The sequence below is a fragment of the Notamacropus eugenii genome, chromosome 2, assembly GCF_028372415.1.
Source record: "Notamacropus eugenii isolate mMacEug1 chromosome 2, mMacEug1.pri_v2, whole genome shotgun sequence".
NCBI lineage: Eukaryota > Metazoa > Chordata > Mammalia > Diprotodontia > Macropodidae > Notamacropus > Notamacropus eugenii.
Window position 1 is genome coordinate 346,308,933 of NC_092873.1, and position 17,262 is coordinate 346,326,194.

The window sequence follows — 17,262 nt, forward strand, 5'->3', positions numbered from 1 at the left end:
TGATTGCATCCTACTTGGATTCCCCACCCCTGGGTTAAGTGGTTTGGCCAAAGGCACACAAGTGCTAAGCAGCTAAACTCAGATTCAAATCCAGATCTTTCAGTATTTTTTCCACTAAACCACACTATCTCTTGGGGACTACTTGCTCCAGAAGACACAGTGGATAGAGCACCATCCCTGGAGGCAGGAGGACCTGAGCTCAAATCCTGCCTCATACACTTACTAGCTTTGGGACGTTGGTAAGTCACTTAACCACAATTGTCTTAAAAAAAGGAATTGGGGATGGAGAGTAGAATGAGGACATTTCTAGAAGTATGATGGAGGGAAGAGGTAGTTTTTACAAAATTTCACTTGGGAATCTGAAACATAAACTTGGCTGGCATGGTAAAGTTAGAAGAGTCCAACTGTGTCATTCCCAGTCCACCTCCTTTTCCCCTGGTGTCTTGACCTCCACTGCAACCATCTGCTCAGTCAGGGAGCTGGCTCAGTTTCAAAAGAAAGAAGATGGGATGAAAAACCACACCAGCTCTGTGGGCAGAGGGGAGGTTTGAACGGCTTATCCCAGAAACTGTCCACTCTCTTTCCCCTTGATAATTATCTGTCTGCTGATTCATGAGCTGTGGTTCTTGTGGGTGCTCTTCCTGGCTTTTCCTGAAAACAGGGCAAGAGGAGAGGCACAGCTGAGGATGGGCGATAACTGGAGGCCCTGGATGGGGTGAGGTTTTAGAGATGAGGGGATTTCAATTGGAAAAGTCCAAAGGCATGGGATTCCCTCACACTTTTCTTTGACATCTGTCTCCAGGGGCCTTCCCTTCTCACAGGCCAGAGAAGAGAAAGATGACCACCTTGCCTGACCTCCAGGAAAGAGAGGTGATGATCTTCATAGTGACCTCAGGAATTATACCACTGCTTGGTGCCTGGAAAGCCCACTAGACACCATCTTCATTGGGGAAATACTCAGATATATGCAGGATGCATTGTCTCTCCCTAGGATGTCCAGAATTGAATAGCCAAATAGAGTTGCTCCTCCGTTTCACAACACTAAGCAAGGCTCATGAAAAATTCCATGTAAATCAGGTAACAGCAAATATAAAATTATTTTCCCATTGTTTTGCAAGATCCTTTAAGAAGTACATTGTCTAACTCTGAGATTTTGCCTCACATCCAGCCAAGTGGCAAAGATAATCCAAGATGAGAATGGAAAACACAGGCCTAATGAATCATTAGCATTATTGGTGGAGCCATGGATTAATACAACCACTCCGAAAAGCAATACGGAATTACGGAAGTAGCTAAAATGTCCATGCCCTTTGATCCAGAGATTCCATTACTGAGTATGTACCCCAAGGAAGTTACCAACAAAAAGAAAGGCTCCATATGTGCCAAAATATTTTTATCAGCACCTTTTGTGGTGGTAAAAAACTGGAAGGAAAGCAGATGTCCATCAACTGGGGAATGAATAAACAAATTGTGGCACATAAATGTAATAGAATATCATTGTGCTATGAGAAACAACAAACATACCTGAAACAACTGAACAACAGTCAATATTAACAGTGCAATACTTGCCCTACCTCTCCCTTTGAAGCTTAGAGGTCATCTAGTCCATCACCCTTGCTTGACAGATGAGGCATTTGAGGCCCAGGGAAGCTAAATGACTTGTCCAAGGTCACATGAATAGGAAATGGCAGAGATGGGATTTGAACCTGGATCCTTAGACTGCCAAATCCATGTGGTATAGTATAAAGAATTACGGATTTGAAGCCCAGGGAACTGGGTATGAGTTCTAGGTCTGCCATTTGTTGCTTTATGTGAGGCTGGACCAGTCACTCTGGAACTCAGTTTCTTGACCACAAGCAGAGAGAATTAGATTTGATGGTCTCTAAGTGCTTTTCCATCTCTCAGTCTGTTTATGATTCCCGAGAGACTTAAGGTTCACTACAGAAATGTGAGCTCTCTTTATTGCTATGGTGGTTCAGTCATTTCAGTTCTGTCCAACGCTTTGTGACCCCATTTGGGGTTTTCTTGGCAGAGATACTGGAGTAGTTTGCCATTTTCCTCTCCATCTCATTTGACAGATGGGGAAACTGAGGCAAACAGGATTAAGTGACTTGCCAGAGCCACACAGACATTGTAAGTATCTGAGGCCAGATTTCAACTCAGGAAGATGAGTCTTCCTGACTTCGGGTCAATTGCTCTATCAGTTGTGTCACTTACCTGTCCCCTGATTATAACCACAATGCTAATAATTATAGATTATAAAGTAATTGCTGAATTATGAAAAACTATTCCATTTCATGTATGTGGTACAAAACCTGTGAAACTTTGCTTCCCAGCTCTCCTTACCTCCCCACTCCTATACCAGACCTCTCTCATTCTAGTAGATTCTATCAGACCCTCATCCTTCCTTCTCTATGCATCACATCCCTTTCCCATCTCCTTCCCATCTCCCAGCTATGACCAGATCTCTTTGATCTACAAGGTAACAGAATCTCTAGGAGACTGAAGTCAGACCTAAATTCCCTCTGGTACCCAGGATTCCTGAGAGATCAGAATGATTCTGGGTTTTACTAGTACAGTTTGAGTTATTGTTTGGTTGACCTGAGCAGGGACCATAACAAATCCTAAATCCAAGGGTCTCTCAGGCTTAGGGTGGCTTACCAGAGCCTACCTACCAGTGGGAGCCATTGTTATATGGAAATTAGCAAATACTATAAATTGGGGCTTGATTTATTGTTTTGTTGATTGTCTAGATTTAAGAAAGTGGTGGAGAAAATATTAATAATGTAGGTTATACTTAAAAGTGCAATGTACATTTTTTTTTTCAGAATTGGTTGTTAAATATTTACTATCACATTGCTGGATGTAAGCCTACTTCTACTGGAGATATTCTAAGAAACCTCTGGCTCTCCCCAGCCCAAATCTAGCCTGGAGGCAGGGAAATGGTTACTCCTCAATCTAAGATCAATTCGACATTAGATTACCAGGTTCCAACACTGGGCACACAGACAATCTATTCTATAATTGGAAACATTCTACCCCAATGCCTTCCAATCAGTGGTATGGCAGTAACTGACTTAGTTAAGCCTCTGACAGACTAAAGGATCCAGGATAGGATGCAAATGGCCTAGCATACTCTTTGCAACTCCTTCCATAAGGCCTGTATGTATTCTACTGGGATTCGCAAAAAATTCATAAAAAGGGGCCACCAAAGAAGCCTCCCTGAATTTTTCAATTCACTGCTCATGAGAAAGGGATCCTTCAACAGCAGACTGTACCTCAAACAGACCTTTTAACAGCTCTATATGCCCAAGATTTAGGCTTACCTGGAAATCAAGCAATCAAAAATCATTAAAAAGAGCTAACTAGTTTCCAGATACTGTACTAGGCCATGGAGGTACATGGAGGTACAAAGACAAAAATAAAACAGTCCTTGCCCTCAAAGATCTTATAGTTTCCTGAGGGAGATGACATGCACATAAGTATGTGGTAGCAGACTCCTATAATCTGCATTATTGGAGAGACTGAAGTTGATGGATCTCTTGAGCCTGGCATTTCTAAACTGTAGCAGGCTGAGCCACTGTGTGTCTACACTAAGTTCTCAGCATTAATATAGTGAGTTCCTAGAAGGGGACTGAGGCATCAGATTGCCTAAAGAGGGGTCAAATTGGCCCAGATCTGAAATAGAGTTACAGTCATCCCTTCCACATCTCAGAGGTCAGAAGCACGGTGTTCCATGATCTGGAAAGTCTGTGTAAAAATTTTTGACCCTCCTTTCATACCAGAAAAGAAGTCTCAATTATTATGGTTATTAAAAGATAAACTGTTGATATTATACAATACTGTATACATATTTTATGCATTTCTGAGTTTCTAAACTTTTTCTGTGTCATGCCTTTGAGAGTTCTCTGAGACTTCCGAAAAACTCCCAGAAAATTCCCATTCTTATGCTGATGCATGATATATTGAAACCTCAGTTGGGAAATTCACAATGTGGAAGGGATAACTGTAATTGAAATTCTCATGTTGATTGGAATGAGATCAGGCATGTAAACAGCCTCTACACTTCCAGTCTGGGTGAGATAGAAAGACTTAAATCATTGCATACATGCATATATATATATATATATATATGCATGTATGCATGTATGTGTATATATATAAAACACATACATATACATACAATACATGTATATATACATATATATGCAAGATATGTGCATATGCATAATAAAAAGAAGGTAAAATTTGTAGGGTAAAGGCACTAGGAGCAGGGTGGGTATCAGGAAAGGCTTTAAGTAGCAATGCCATTTATACAGACATTTGAAGGAAGCAAGAGATTCTAAGAGGTAGATTTGATATGAAAGTGCATTTCAGGCATGAGGAACAGGTCAGGAGATGCAAAATGGAGTGTCAAATGTGGGAAACAGAAAATTTGACTGAACTGTCTCAAGTGGGATTGAATACTATGGCTGGAAAGTTAAATTGGGGACAGGTTCTTATGGGCTTCCAAACTAAACAAAGGAGCTTATATTTGATTTTAGAAGCAATAGGAAGCCATTTGAAATTTTCTGAGCAGGAGAAAGACATGGCCAGTCTTACTTTTGGGGAGTATTACTGTGGCAATTGTGTACAACAAAAAGGGAAGAGAGGAGACAGGAGCAGTAATTAGGAGACTATGGAAATAGTTCAAGCAAGAGGTGATGGGGGTCTAAGATGATGGGGGAGTAGAGAAAAAGGCACAGAAGTGAGAGATATTGTGAAGGTAGAAATAACAAGATTTGGCGACTGACTAGAAGTGTAGGGTGAGGGAAAATGAGGTGGCAAGATAACGCCAAGGCAGTAAATAATGTCGGTTAGTCATGCATTTATTAAGCACTCACAGAACCATCACTGGATGATGTAATACAAATACAAAGAAAGACAAAAATAGCTTCTGCTTTCAAGGAACTTACATTCTAATGGGAAAGACACTAGGCACATACATAAGTAAATGAAAAACATAGACAAAATGAGTGGAAAAGGGAACCTTAGAAGAAAAGGCTCCAGCATCTTTGGGGACCAGGAAAAAACCAGCTATTGATGTGGTGCTTGAGCTGTGTCTTGAAGGAAGCCAGGGATTCTGAGAGGCCAGTCTGAGGAAGAAGAGCGCTTGAGGCTTGGAGAACAGTCAGTACAAAAACTGGAGATAAAATATTAGGTGTGAGAAAGAGTAAATAGGACTGTATAGTTGATTTATAAAGGTGTAGAGTATAAAGGTCATAGAATGGAAAGCTAGGGAGGGGTCAAGTTGTGAAGAACTTTAAATGCCAAAGGACTATATAGTTGATCTGTAGGTAATAGGAAGCCAGGGGAGTTTACTGAGTACTGGAGTGACACTGTCACGCCTAAACCTTAGGAAAATCACCTTAGCAGCTGTAGGGAAAATGAATAGAATGAGAAGATACATGAGGCAGGTTGATCAATTAGATGGCTGATGGAATAGTCCCGGAGAGAGATAATAAACTAGGTTGGTAGCAGTATAAGTAGAGAGAAGGGGATCTATTCAAGATATTTGGTAAACCTGAGTGACCAGAAGGCTGGTATCTTAAACAGAAGAAGATATCTTCAACAGAAACAGAAAAGTTTAGAAAAGACGGAGTTTGAAGAGAAAGAAAATGAGTTGTTTTGGACATGTTAATTTTGAGATTCTCTATTTAGACATTTTGCTCACCTGAGTTTTATGAGACAGTAGTATGGTAGACAGCAGAGGTGGGAAAGTGAATGACATTTATAAATAATTTTTAAACTATAAGTGTTTATAATAATTACATGTTCTATTTTACATTTATAAATAACTTTGAAAAAGTGCTTTGAAAACCTTAAAAGATCTATGTAAATGTCAGTTATAATTACTAATAGCCTCAGCAATATAACTCAAATGTTCCTCCAGCCTTCTGGAGAACCCTCCTCTTGGGCAATGATTCCTTCTTGGGTAACAATACCCATTCTGTGTCCTCACACAGCACTTTGCGTTTTAACTCCCTAATAAACATGAGTTCTAATATTGTGTGTTCCAGTTATCTGCCTTTGTCTTATCCCCTACTAGGCTAAACCCCATATTTATCTCCCCACAATGTTTAGTGATGTGCTACACTTTGCACGTAGTAGATTCTTGTTGGCTGATTAAATAAGTCAACTCTGTGGTCCTCTGAGCATGTAAGTCCCATAATAAATAAAAATAAAACCCCCAGAGAATAATACTCAGTTAGCTGCGGGTTATTTTGACCCGCACCAGTATTTTCTGCCTCCCTAACAAGGAAAGTCCCAGAAAGTAGAAGCTGTCTCCAGCACTCCAACTTCTCCCTCCCTTCAAAAGAGGTCCATGACCTCTCAGGAACTCAGATATGTGAATCCCTGTGGACTCATCAACCACACTCTATCTCATCCAGGGTGGATCAGGAGGAGGAAAGTAGGAAGCCCCTGCTCACCTCCCAGATGGGGACATAAATATGGAACTGTCTGCTTGTGGCCCGAAGAGCGGGTAAGCCTGAGATCTACAGCAGCAAGATTTGAGTCCTGGAGCCTCTAAGAAGTCCTTATCCCGATCGGAGCACCTTTCCTGGTCTCACTTCCTGGTCTCACTTAAGTGAACCTAGACTTCACTTAACGAAAGCGGAACCCCAGCCTTGTTTTGTACCTGTAAGTAGCCTTCTGTCTGAGCATCAGTACAGTAAGACCACAGCCTCTACTGACACTCGGGAAGGCAAAGCCTTACCAATAGCCATATCACCGCAAGAGGAGAGAGAGAGAGAGAGAGAGAGAGAGAGAGAGAGAGAGAGAGAGAGAGAGAGAGAGAGAGAGAGAGAGAGAGAGAGAGAGAGAGAGAGAGACAGAGACAGAGACAGAGACAGACAGAGACAGACAGACAGAGACAGAGAGACAGAGACAGACAGAGAGACAGAGACAGACAGAGACGGAGAGAACCAGAGAGACAGAGACAGAGAAAGAGAGAGAGAGGGTGGGGGAGACAAACTACCTGGAGATGAACTTCTAGTGCAAACCCGAAATAAGAAGACAACACGGAAAGATCCACACATCCCCAACGAGCTGCAAAGTCAGAAATCCCTGCACTGAGGACTCGCACCCAAAGGACCCGCTATTGAGCTGCACAAAGGGGACAAGACCCGACAGTTGCGGATCACTCAGTTCCGATGCCTGGCAGAGCACAAGTCGCGCCCGGACTCCTTCTGTAGTCCCTTCAGCGAGCTGGGGTCTCCCAGAGCCCGGATAGCCTCGGAATCCGCGGCCCGTTTGGTGCCACTTACCCTGGACTCTGCCCGCCAGCGCCCCCAGCGCCAGCAGAGCCAAGCAGAGCTGCCGCGGTCCCATTCTCGTCTCTCCCACCCTGGCTCTGTTCCGCGATCCCCTACAGTTGGGTGCAAAGCGCAGGACGCCCCGCAGTCTTTTTTCCCGCCCCCCACGGCTTCCAGGAGGGTGGGGACGGATGGAGGGGGTGGGACTGCGCGAGGTCGGGGGGAGGAGTAAGCCGCAGACTCCCTCCCTTCTAGCTGGAAAAGAGGAGGGGCTTTTGGGGGGGCGGGGGGCGATGGGTCTGGTTCTTATCACCTTGGGGCTGCTGCCAGCTATCCTTAGACCATCTAATCCAACCTCAGTTTTGAGAGGAGGAAGCCGAAGCCCAGAGAGGAAAAATTCTTTCTTGTGTTCCCCTTTCACGCCACCCCCGCCCCAACTTCTAGTCCCCGAAGGAGTACAGCTCAGCACACCCGAGGGAAAGATGAAAAGTGGGGCGGGAAGGGGTAGGAGGCCGAGCTGGAACTCGCGTAGCCAAAAGGGAGCAGAGAATGGAGACCGTTAATTAATTCAATTTAAGAAATGTTTATTAACCTCCGACTGTCTGAAAAGAGTTGTAAAGGACTTGGGGGAAGATCCTAAGATAAAATATGATAAAATTCCTGCCCTCTCCCCCTCCCCCGCCCCAACACACACACCCAAGGAACTTATAATAATAATAACCGACATTTATAAATCCCTTTCTGGTTCCCAAGCTATTTAGGTTCATTATTCTTTGTTCCTTTGCATTGTCTGCCATGGAAGCCTTCAGGGACTAATAGAGAACTCATTGTTCTCCATTCTCGGGTTATTCTCAGTTAGGACCTGATAGCTTGGTACTGAACCGGTCCGGGCTTGACACATGCCAGTTAGGCTTGACACAATCCCCAGCTAGACTCCTGGAGGGCAATTACATTATTGAATATTGTCCCCAATTGTTTAAGTGCTGGTCAGGTAGCAAACCCTATATATAGACACTTGTTGGATTGAAGGGCTACAATAAAGTGTTCATTACCTCTAACTGGATTTATTCTCTTTTTTCCTAGAGCTGATAGGAAGTTTAAAGCTCCTCTAGTTCAACCATTTCATTTTATATTTTGGAAAATAGAAGGCCAGAGGAGAACTTATTATTATCTTATTATCAAGAAATGTCATTTCCTTAAGATTGAAAAGCCAAAGTTAGTTGCAGAGCCAGGTCTAGGATCAGAGCTGTCTCTAAGCACATCAAGGTAATCACTAAATGCCTTAGGAAAAGAGGGAAGGGAGGGAGGAAAGGAAATAAACATTTATTAAGCACCTACTATGTGCTAAGCCCTTAACAAGTGTTATACCATTTGATCCTCACAGCAACCCTGGAAGGTAGGTGTAATTACTCTCCCCACTTTATAGCTGAGAAAACTGAGACAGAAAAAGGTTAAGTGACTTGCCCAGGATCACATAGCTAAGAGTAAGTGACTGAAGTTGGATGTGAGCCTTCTGGACTCCAGGCCCAAGGTGGTCTAGTTGGTATCTTTTGGAAAAAAGAGAGGAAGATGTTTGTGAACAGTTTTGGCAAAATGGGTGTCATGTCCAATTCCTCTTTGTTTAGTGACAGGTGCAACTGTAATAATATATTTTATGAAATCTCTTCCTTGAGAAGAGTAAGAATTGGTTGCTTGGTGGCTAAAAATAGGAGTAGGACATTGAAAGTCTGAAAATAGACTCCTTGACTGGTTAAAAGTGAAATTAGGATTGTAAATGAAACAGTAATCTCAATCCAGAGGAACCAAGTAGGATAATCCCAAATGGTGGTGAAGGGAGATTTGCTATTTTCATTTTGGAGGTAAAAAGTTGGAAATCGCTAGTTCACGGTGTAAGCTTTTAGACATGAGAATAAATAAAGGGTTACCTTAAACCCAGGAAGTTTGAACTAAATCATAATTTACTCAAAGTGGGAACTACCTGTTCAGAGGAGAGTAGTTTATTGCAGCATACTCCTTTTCTTCCTTTAAAATAAAGTTTAAAAACAAAGAAGAAAACTCACTTATGGTCTGCAGTGTGTGGTGGCAGCAAGGGAATAAAAGAGAAACGGAGGGATGGGTACCATCAACCAGAGATGCCAGCAATGGTTATAGAGGAAGAAAAGGTAACCAGAGTTTGTGAGACAGATCTCTGAATCTAAGGAACTAGGAAAACTCAGTGACCTAGAAGTTTAGGGATTATTATCCCAGCTCAACATTAGGAATGAATAAATTACCTGTACTACTCCAAAGAAATAAAAGGAAAAGGACTCATATGTAAAAAAAATACTTATAGTAATTTTTTGTGGTGGCAATGAACTGAAAACTAGGATTTTAATTTCCCATCAATTGGGGAATGGCTGAACAAATTATTATAATGGGAAAAAATTGTGCTAGAAGAAATGATGAAAGGAATGGTCTCCGAGAAACCTGGGAAGACTTGTAAGAACTGAGTCACAGTGAAGTGTAAGAACAATTTCTGTAATAATGACCTTGCATAAACAAGCAACTTTGAAGAGCTTAAGAACTCTAATCAACAAAATAATCAACCAGAATTTAAGCCAGAGGACCAAAAATGAAGTATACTTCTCAAAACCTGACAAATGATGGACTCAAATGCACAATGAAGTAGATGATGGTGATGATGATAATGATGATAGATACATAGATACATAGATGATATATAGATGGATGGATGGATGGATGGATAGATAGATAGATAGATAGATAGATAGACAGAGATATAGATTTTTTTGGAGACCAACAAGATGTATTCTGCTTGATTATATATATTTGTTACAAAGGATTAATTCTTTTTTTCTTAATGAGGGGAGGGAAAACAAATGCTTATTAATTTAAAAATAAAATTTAATTTTTAAAAACAAATTAAGGGATACATAAGGCTTAAAAATTAGTGAGCATAAAGTTCTAAGGCCAAAAATGGAGGAAAAGTTAGAATTCTCCTGAATTAGTTGAGAAGGAGCTCAGGCCCCAAGAGGAACATGGAGGCCTGGGACCCACACTCGTGAAGAAGATTCTTCTTCTGCTGTAGAGCTCCTAAGTCTCACAGCATCTCACTCAGAATCTTCCTTCAGCACCTGGGGCCTTCTCACCCTGGAATATCCCTCTAACTCTATTTTTGTGATTGTTGTTGATCAGTCATTTAGGTTGTGCCTGACTCTTCATGACCACATTTGGGGTTTTCTAGGCAGAGATACTGGAATGGTTTGTCATTTCCTTCTCCAGTTTATTTGATAGATGAGAAATACTGAGGCAAACAGGGTTAAGTGAACTGCCCAGAGTCACACAGCTAATCTGAGGCCTATCCACTTCACCCTGTACCTTATGGCCTCTATTAATAAGTTCCTTCCAGGGTCTCCATTTTGGGAGAACAACCCTGGATAACCAGCTTACATTTCCACCCCCCCACCGCCCCCACTCTGCTTCAAACTCTCTGGACTTCACCACCATGTTCAGTACCTCCCCCGCTCAACCCTGTTTTTCAGCTCCCTGTTATATATTGCCTTTCCCCACTAGTATGTAAGGTCCTTGGGGGCAAGAGCTGTTTTTCTTATATTTTATCCTGGCATTATATCACTACATATATATATATTTCTTATATTTTATCCTGGCACATAGTAACCCCTTAATAAATGCTTCTTGCCTAACTGCCTGCTTTACACAAACAGACCTAAATCCTAAAACCCTAGAATTAGCTTGAATTGTGCTGTCTGTTGTCTGTCTGGTCCCTTTTCTCCTCTGAGTCAGTCAGTCAGTCAGTCAACAAATATTTATTAATCATCTGTTATGTGCCAGGAACTGCACGAAGTATAAGTCACAAATGTCAGACCTGCAAGCACAAAGGTCCTGGGATTCAAGAGTAGAAAGGATTTTTTTTTATTTAGTATTTTATTTTCCCCCAGTTACACATAAAAACAATTTTTAACATTTATTTTTAAAATTGAGTTCCAAATTCTCCCCCTCCCTCACCACCCCACTCCCATTGAGAAAGCGAGCGATTTTATAGAAGTTATACATGTATAGTCATGCAAAACATACTTCCATATTAGTCATGTTGTAAATGAAAACCTAGACCAAAATAAAAACCTAAGAAAAATAAAGAAAGTAAAAAAAATATACTTCAATCTGTATTCAGACTTCATCGGTCCGTTCTCAGGCGATAGACAGCATTTTTCATCATATATCTTTCAGACTTGTCTTGGATCATTGTATTGCTGAGAATAACTAAGTCATTTACAGCTGATCATCTTACAATATTGCTGGCTCTGAAGGAAATAGTGAGGCTGGTGACTTTGCCCAGCTCTGCCTCACTTAAATCCAATTCACTTGCAAGTCAAGATATCACCTTCCTATTGCCATCAATTCTCTTCAAGAACTAAGGATAAGCAACAATCTGAGAGTCAAAGTAGCTGTCCCACTGGGATATATTTGGAGATTTCTCAGATTAAACTGTGTGGAAACATAGCAAACCAAAGAGATAATGATCTTTTTGTGTTCGCTCCTGACATCAGACCCTGCCCATGTAAACCTAGATGAAGAGGGAACCCTGGACTAAGAGCTACACACTTAAAATGTAAGCTCTTTGTGGGCAGGGACACTTCCACTTCGGTTTTGTATCCTTGCCCCTATTGTGGTGCCTTGTACATAGTAAGCATCTAATAAATGTTTGTTTGAATGAATGAATGAACAGCAAGTCATTCATCAACACTAGACAGAAGTTCAAAGGGAAAGGAAGAATTTGTTCAAAGTCCTTCTGGGAGACAGGATGGGGACCCCTGGCACTATTTCCGTTATCTTTCCCTGTCACACCACACTATTTCCTCTACTACCTTCCTAAACCCAAACTAATAAGAGTTCTCAACCATTATCCCCACACCATAAGATAGAGGGTCAGGGGAAGGGACCAATGATCTTTCTCTCTCCATTTAAAGGATTAGGACGCAGTTCTCAAAGTGGGGTCCGGAGAACCCTTTCAAGGAGTCTGCAAGGTCAAAACTATTTTCATAGTAATACCAAGACATTTTAATTTCTAATATGATTAATATTGATAGCTATAACCCACAAAACCAAAAATTCTCAAAAATTTTTAAGAATGTAAAATATCCCAAGGCCAAACATTTTGAGAAGCACTGGCCTAGGATGTCCTTTGGGGACACCTTGAAGGAAGGAGGAAAGTTGTACTCTCTGAAAAGCTGTAGGAAGGACCTGTAAACCTAGACATGATGACAAAATCATAACTAGGAATTAATGCTTTGAGGAGGGTTTAAGAGCTGTACCCCTAAACTTGAATTAGGGTAGGTTTAATTATGCCCATGAATAGAATGGGGAAGTTGGGGATTATAGTCCTGCCTCCCCACTCTGATCCCCATACAAGTTTCTTATTTATATTTAGTGCAGCCACACCCATTGTGCTAACAGATTTGTCCCTCTTAGTTTACTTCAATAAAATAGATCACTCAACCATTGATTTCCCTTCCAACTCATAGCCTTCCAAGTCTCTTCTGTGGAGGATGGTTATGAAACCATCCACCTTCCATGCCCCAGAAGCAAACTCAGAAAGTTATGAGTCAGTAGACTGGTTCTTAGAACTCAGGTTTTCAGATCTGACTAATTCTGATGACTTTGAGAATGTCATATCCCTTCTTAAATGCTATAATACTGGTCACAGGAACTACCAGGTAAGAGAATGTGAATGGGGGTAACTCCTATATTTTGCTAGATAAAATGGGTTATCTGAGACAGAGACAAATCCCCACCACTACTGAAAGAAACAAGAGTATCCCATTAATGATGGATCACCAGTCTCATCTTTGTCTATAGAGCATAGCACAGGTCCTTTCCTAGACTTTAGGAAAGTGGAATCTAGAGTGCCCAGATAAATGGTAAGCAAGATTCCAGGGTCAGAAATAATAAGAATTATAATGGTGATATTTTATTGAATTTTTTAAGTCATTTAATCTACCTACTCAATAATCTGCTGAACATTAAACACAAAAGAGCAATCATAGAATCTCTACCTGTCCCAGAGTAGTTTCTATGTGAACCCCATCAAATATAAATAATAATAAGTGCTTAATAAACCCTTTTTTCTCATTCCTACAAAATGAAAAATAACAATAATAAAATCTGGAATGTTTTGAAGTCTTCACCTGCTAACTTCAATGTTTCCAAGATCCCTGATCATCAAAGTGGGAACTCCCTCCACAGAAGCAGATCATGACTTCTCCAAAATAGTGGAGTTACTGAGACTTGCTTTGCCAGAAAAAAAATATTGCTTCCTGAGAAACCTGATGAAATACTTCTCTGACTTTCCACAAGCTAATCCTCAGTCAAAAGGCCCAGTCCATAGACAGGACTATACCAAAGCTTTTCCAGTTTAGTAGGACTTGTCAGGTGCAGCTACATGACATAGTGGATAGAGCACTGGATTTGGAATTAGGAAGACTTATTTTCATGGCTTCAAATCTGGCCTCAGATATTTACTAGCTGTGTGACCCTGGGCAAGTCACTAAACTCTGTTTACCTCAGTTTCCTCATCTGTAAAATGAGCTGGAGAAGGAAATGGCAAACCACTCCAGTAGCTTTGCCAAAATGGAGTCACGAAGAATGGGACAGGAATGAAACAAATGAACAACAAACAAAGCAACTGTCAGAGCAATACTCCCCTGATATTGTCTTCAGAAACACCTCCAGGCCAGAATGAGGCATCAAAGAAGAACTATAGGGAGGGAGATACAAAATTATAATAAGTAGCTTATTAATTAAATAGATCATTCTGAGTCTTTTATCATTTTAGCCACATGTCATTTTGAGGTAAGTAAGAAAAATATCATTATATTATATTTTACATATGGAGAGCCAAAGGCACAACCATATCTTATTGGCAGTAAGACTAAAATCCAAAATCTTCTGACTTCTTCTAGCAGCTCCATTCAGTAGGGGACTCCTTGCCTGTCACAAAAGGAACCTTTCTTAATATGACTCAAATTTTCCCTGGAAAAAGGATAAAACCACAAAACATGGGATAGGCTGACTGGGTGCTGAGTGTATGACCTGGTAGGGACTGGGGATGACTGGGCGAGTCACTGTCTATAGACCCAACTACAGTTATCATGTGTCTGCACTATCTCTTTCTTTAATCATAACCTCAGCTGTGATGCTAAGTCCTTTTGCCTTAAGTATGAGGAAAGGCACTGAAGGAGGAACAGCAATATCTCTTTCAGAGTAGCCCATTTCTTTGGAGAGAGAACAACCTTGGTGCCTTCTTCCCCCGGTCTCCACCCAAAACCTAAATCTACGAAGCATGATGATCCTTTCACCACCTGCCCACTGCCCTTGCTTAAGGTTCAACCTTAGGTAAATTTTGAAGCAGACAGAGCTTGTCTTAAACACCTTTTATCTCCCTTTCAGCCTCCTCTTCTTTCTGTGGCTACTACTCTCCACTTTAATCCACCAGGAGTTCCCTGTTCTTCTCCACTGAATAGTGTCCCATTCTCTGTACTTTTCCTTGCCTCCCCTCTACACAAAAAAACTAACCTGTCCCATTTCCTTCCACTGATTTTATGAAGTCATAGAATAAGATTGCAACAGGCAACCTTAGTCTAACACTGATTTTTTTTTAAATTTTCAATTGTTGTTCAGTCGTGTTTGATTTTTCACCATCCCATTTGGGGTTTTCTTGGCAAAGATACTGAAGTGGTTTGTCATTTCCTTTTCCAATTCATTTTGCAGATGAAAAAATTGAGGCAAACCAGGTTAAGTGACTTGCCTAAGGTCATACAACTAGTATCTGAGGTCAAATTTGAATTCATGATGAATCTTCCTGACTCTAGGGTCTGTGCTCTGTTCACTGTATCACCTGACTACCTTTTCATTTAGTTTTTAAGGTTCTTCATAATCTGAACCCAATCTGTCTTTCTAGCCTCATTGGACATTATTTTCCCTCTAGTCTCTGATCCAATCAAAGAAGCCTCCTCGCCAATCCTCTCATATGATATTCCATCTTTCATCTCCCTGCCTCTGAACTGACCATTCTGCATGCCTAGAATGCACTCTTTCCTTACCTCATAGATTCCCCCTCTTTCTTTAAGACAGTTCTGCGCCATCCTCTGCATGAAGTCTTCCATGATTGCCCTCAAGTGCAGGGCCCTCCCACCCAAACTATCTTTTATTTAATCACTTTATGTGTGATGTATATATTTACTAATATTATATTAATTCTATCTATTTTCATATACATTTGTTTCCCCATTAAAAAGTAAACTCATTGCAAGTAGGGATTGTTTCATTCATTGTAATTATATCCCCAATACCAAGCACAGTATCTAGCACACAGTAGAGAGAGAGAGAGAAAGAGAGAGAGAGAGAGATAAGCATTTGCTAAACACTTACTATGTGCCAGGCACTGTTCTCCATAGCTGATTTTTGTAATAATAATTATTGTTATATAAGCTATTATATTCTATATAATTATATGAAATATAATTATTATAACTTAATATATACTTTATTACCATATACTATTATACTATTTGTTATTCTTACCACAGTACTTATATTTAAAAAAAACACTTTGCACATATTATCTTATTTGATCTTCACAACAATCCTAGTATTATTATTAGGTGTTATTATTATCTCAATATCATATGAATAAGGAAACTGGAGAAGACAGAAGTTAAGTGACTTCTCCGGGGTCATACAGATAGTATCTGAGACAGAATTTGAACTCAGGTTTTCCTGACTCCAACTCCAACATTCTATCCACTGTACCACTTATCTATCAAAAGTTTGTTGACCAGTTTGATTGATCCATTGGACAGCTAGCTAAGGTCACAGTGATGAGGTAAGTTTCCAGAAGGGAAGCTAAAAGAATGACCCAGAGCATAAGCATTGACAGAAAGAGCAAGACTGGGTAGGACATCACAGTGGGAGATTTCTGGGAAATCATAGAGAATGGGAAGACAACAGATATCTGGGAGGAGGGACACAAGGAATAAGGAGAAGGACTCTGAAAAAAAGATGGGAAAGCCCTCAGTACAAACACTGTCTAGGATTGGCTTGAGTTGGGTGACATCCCTCAATAGTCAATTTCAGTAAGTCAACAGTTTGAGATCCCTGTACCCGCCCCCTAAAAAAATAGGGAAGATATTCTTGAGCTTCATTAATAGAAGCATGTTTTTTCATATCAAAGGAAGTGATTTATAGTCCCACTTAATTCTGTACTGATGCAGAACACATTGTGTTTCCAATTCTGGGCACCAGATTTTGAGAGGATAAGCAGAGGGGAATAACTAGCATGGCAAGGAATCTAAAACCATTTTATATGAGTAGCAATTGAAAGAACTGATACGTTAGTCTAGAACAGAAAAGACTTAGGAAGGGACCATGATACAGTCTTCCAGGATATGAAAGGTTGCAATCTAGGAAGGATGCTGTATTTCCATTTATCTAGCCACCTCTGCTATTTTCTGACCATCTGCCCAGTTGTTGCACCCTCTGAACTACCAGTCTTCCAAAGACCATGACCTGGGGGAGCTGAACCATTCAGTTTTGAACTCTCATCTGGGTCCATACTATCTTAATTGGTGTGAGTGTATTACTATATTGAGCCAGCTCAAACCATGCTTCTCCCTGGCCATCTTTTCACCATGTACCCTATGTTACCAACTCCATACCCCCCTCTCCAACAACATTATCATTACTTTTGGCAAAAGTTGCCAATCAGCTCCCCTATAGCTCTACCTCAACTTCCCAAGTCAAAGCACTTCTCTCTGGCTACCATTTCCATCTATTGATAACAATATCCCACTGTATTAATGTTAAGTTCCTTCTGAGGAAACCTTGTCTCACTTTTGTATTTATATCCGCAAGGCATCAGAGAGTGCTTGGCACATAGTAAGAACTGTAT

General features: G+C 40.8%; 1 protein-coding gene across 2 annotated transcripts in view; it reads right to left on the minus strand.

Annotated features, from left to right (window-relative positions):
- Nucleotides 1-7,813, minus strand: part of ITGB3 (integrin subunit beta 3) — a 78,677-nt gene extending 70,864 nt beyond the window's left edge. The window contains exon 1 of one of the 2 annotated variants that reach the window (XM_072645913.1): nt 7,308-7,813. In XM_072645913.1, the coding sequence (XP_072502014.1) occupies nt 7,308-7,371 (64 nt within the window). In that variant the 5' untranslated portion in view covers nt 7,372-7,813. The remainder of the gene's footprint in view (nt 1-7,307) is intronic. The other variant, XM_072645914.1, reaches the window with a different exon arrangement.
- Nucleotides 7,814-17,262: the final 9,449 nt, after the last annotated feature.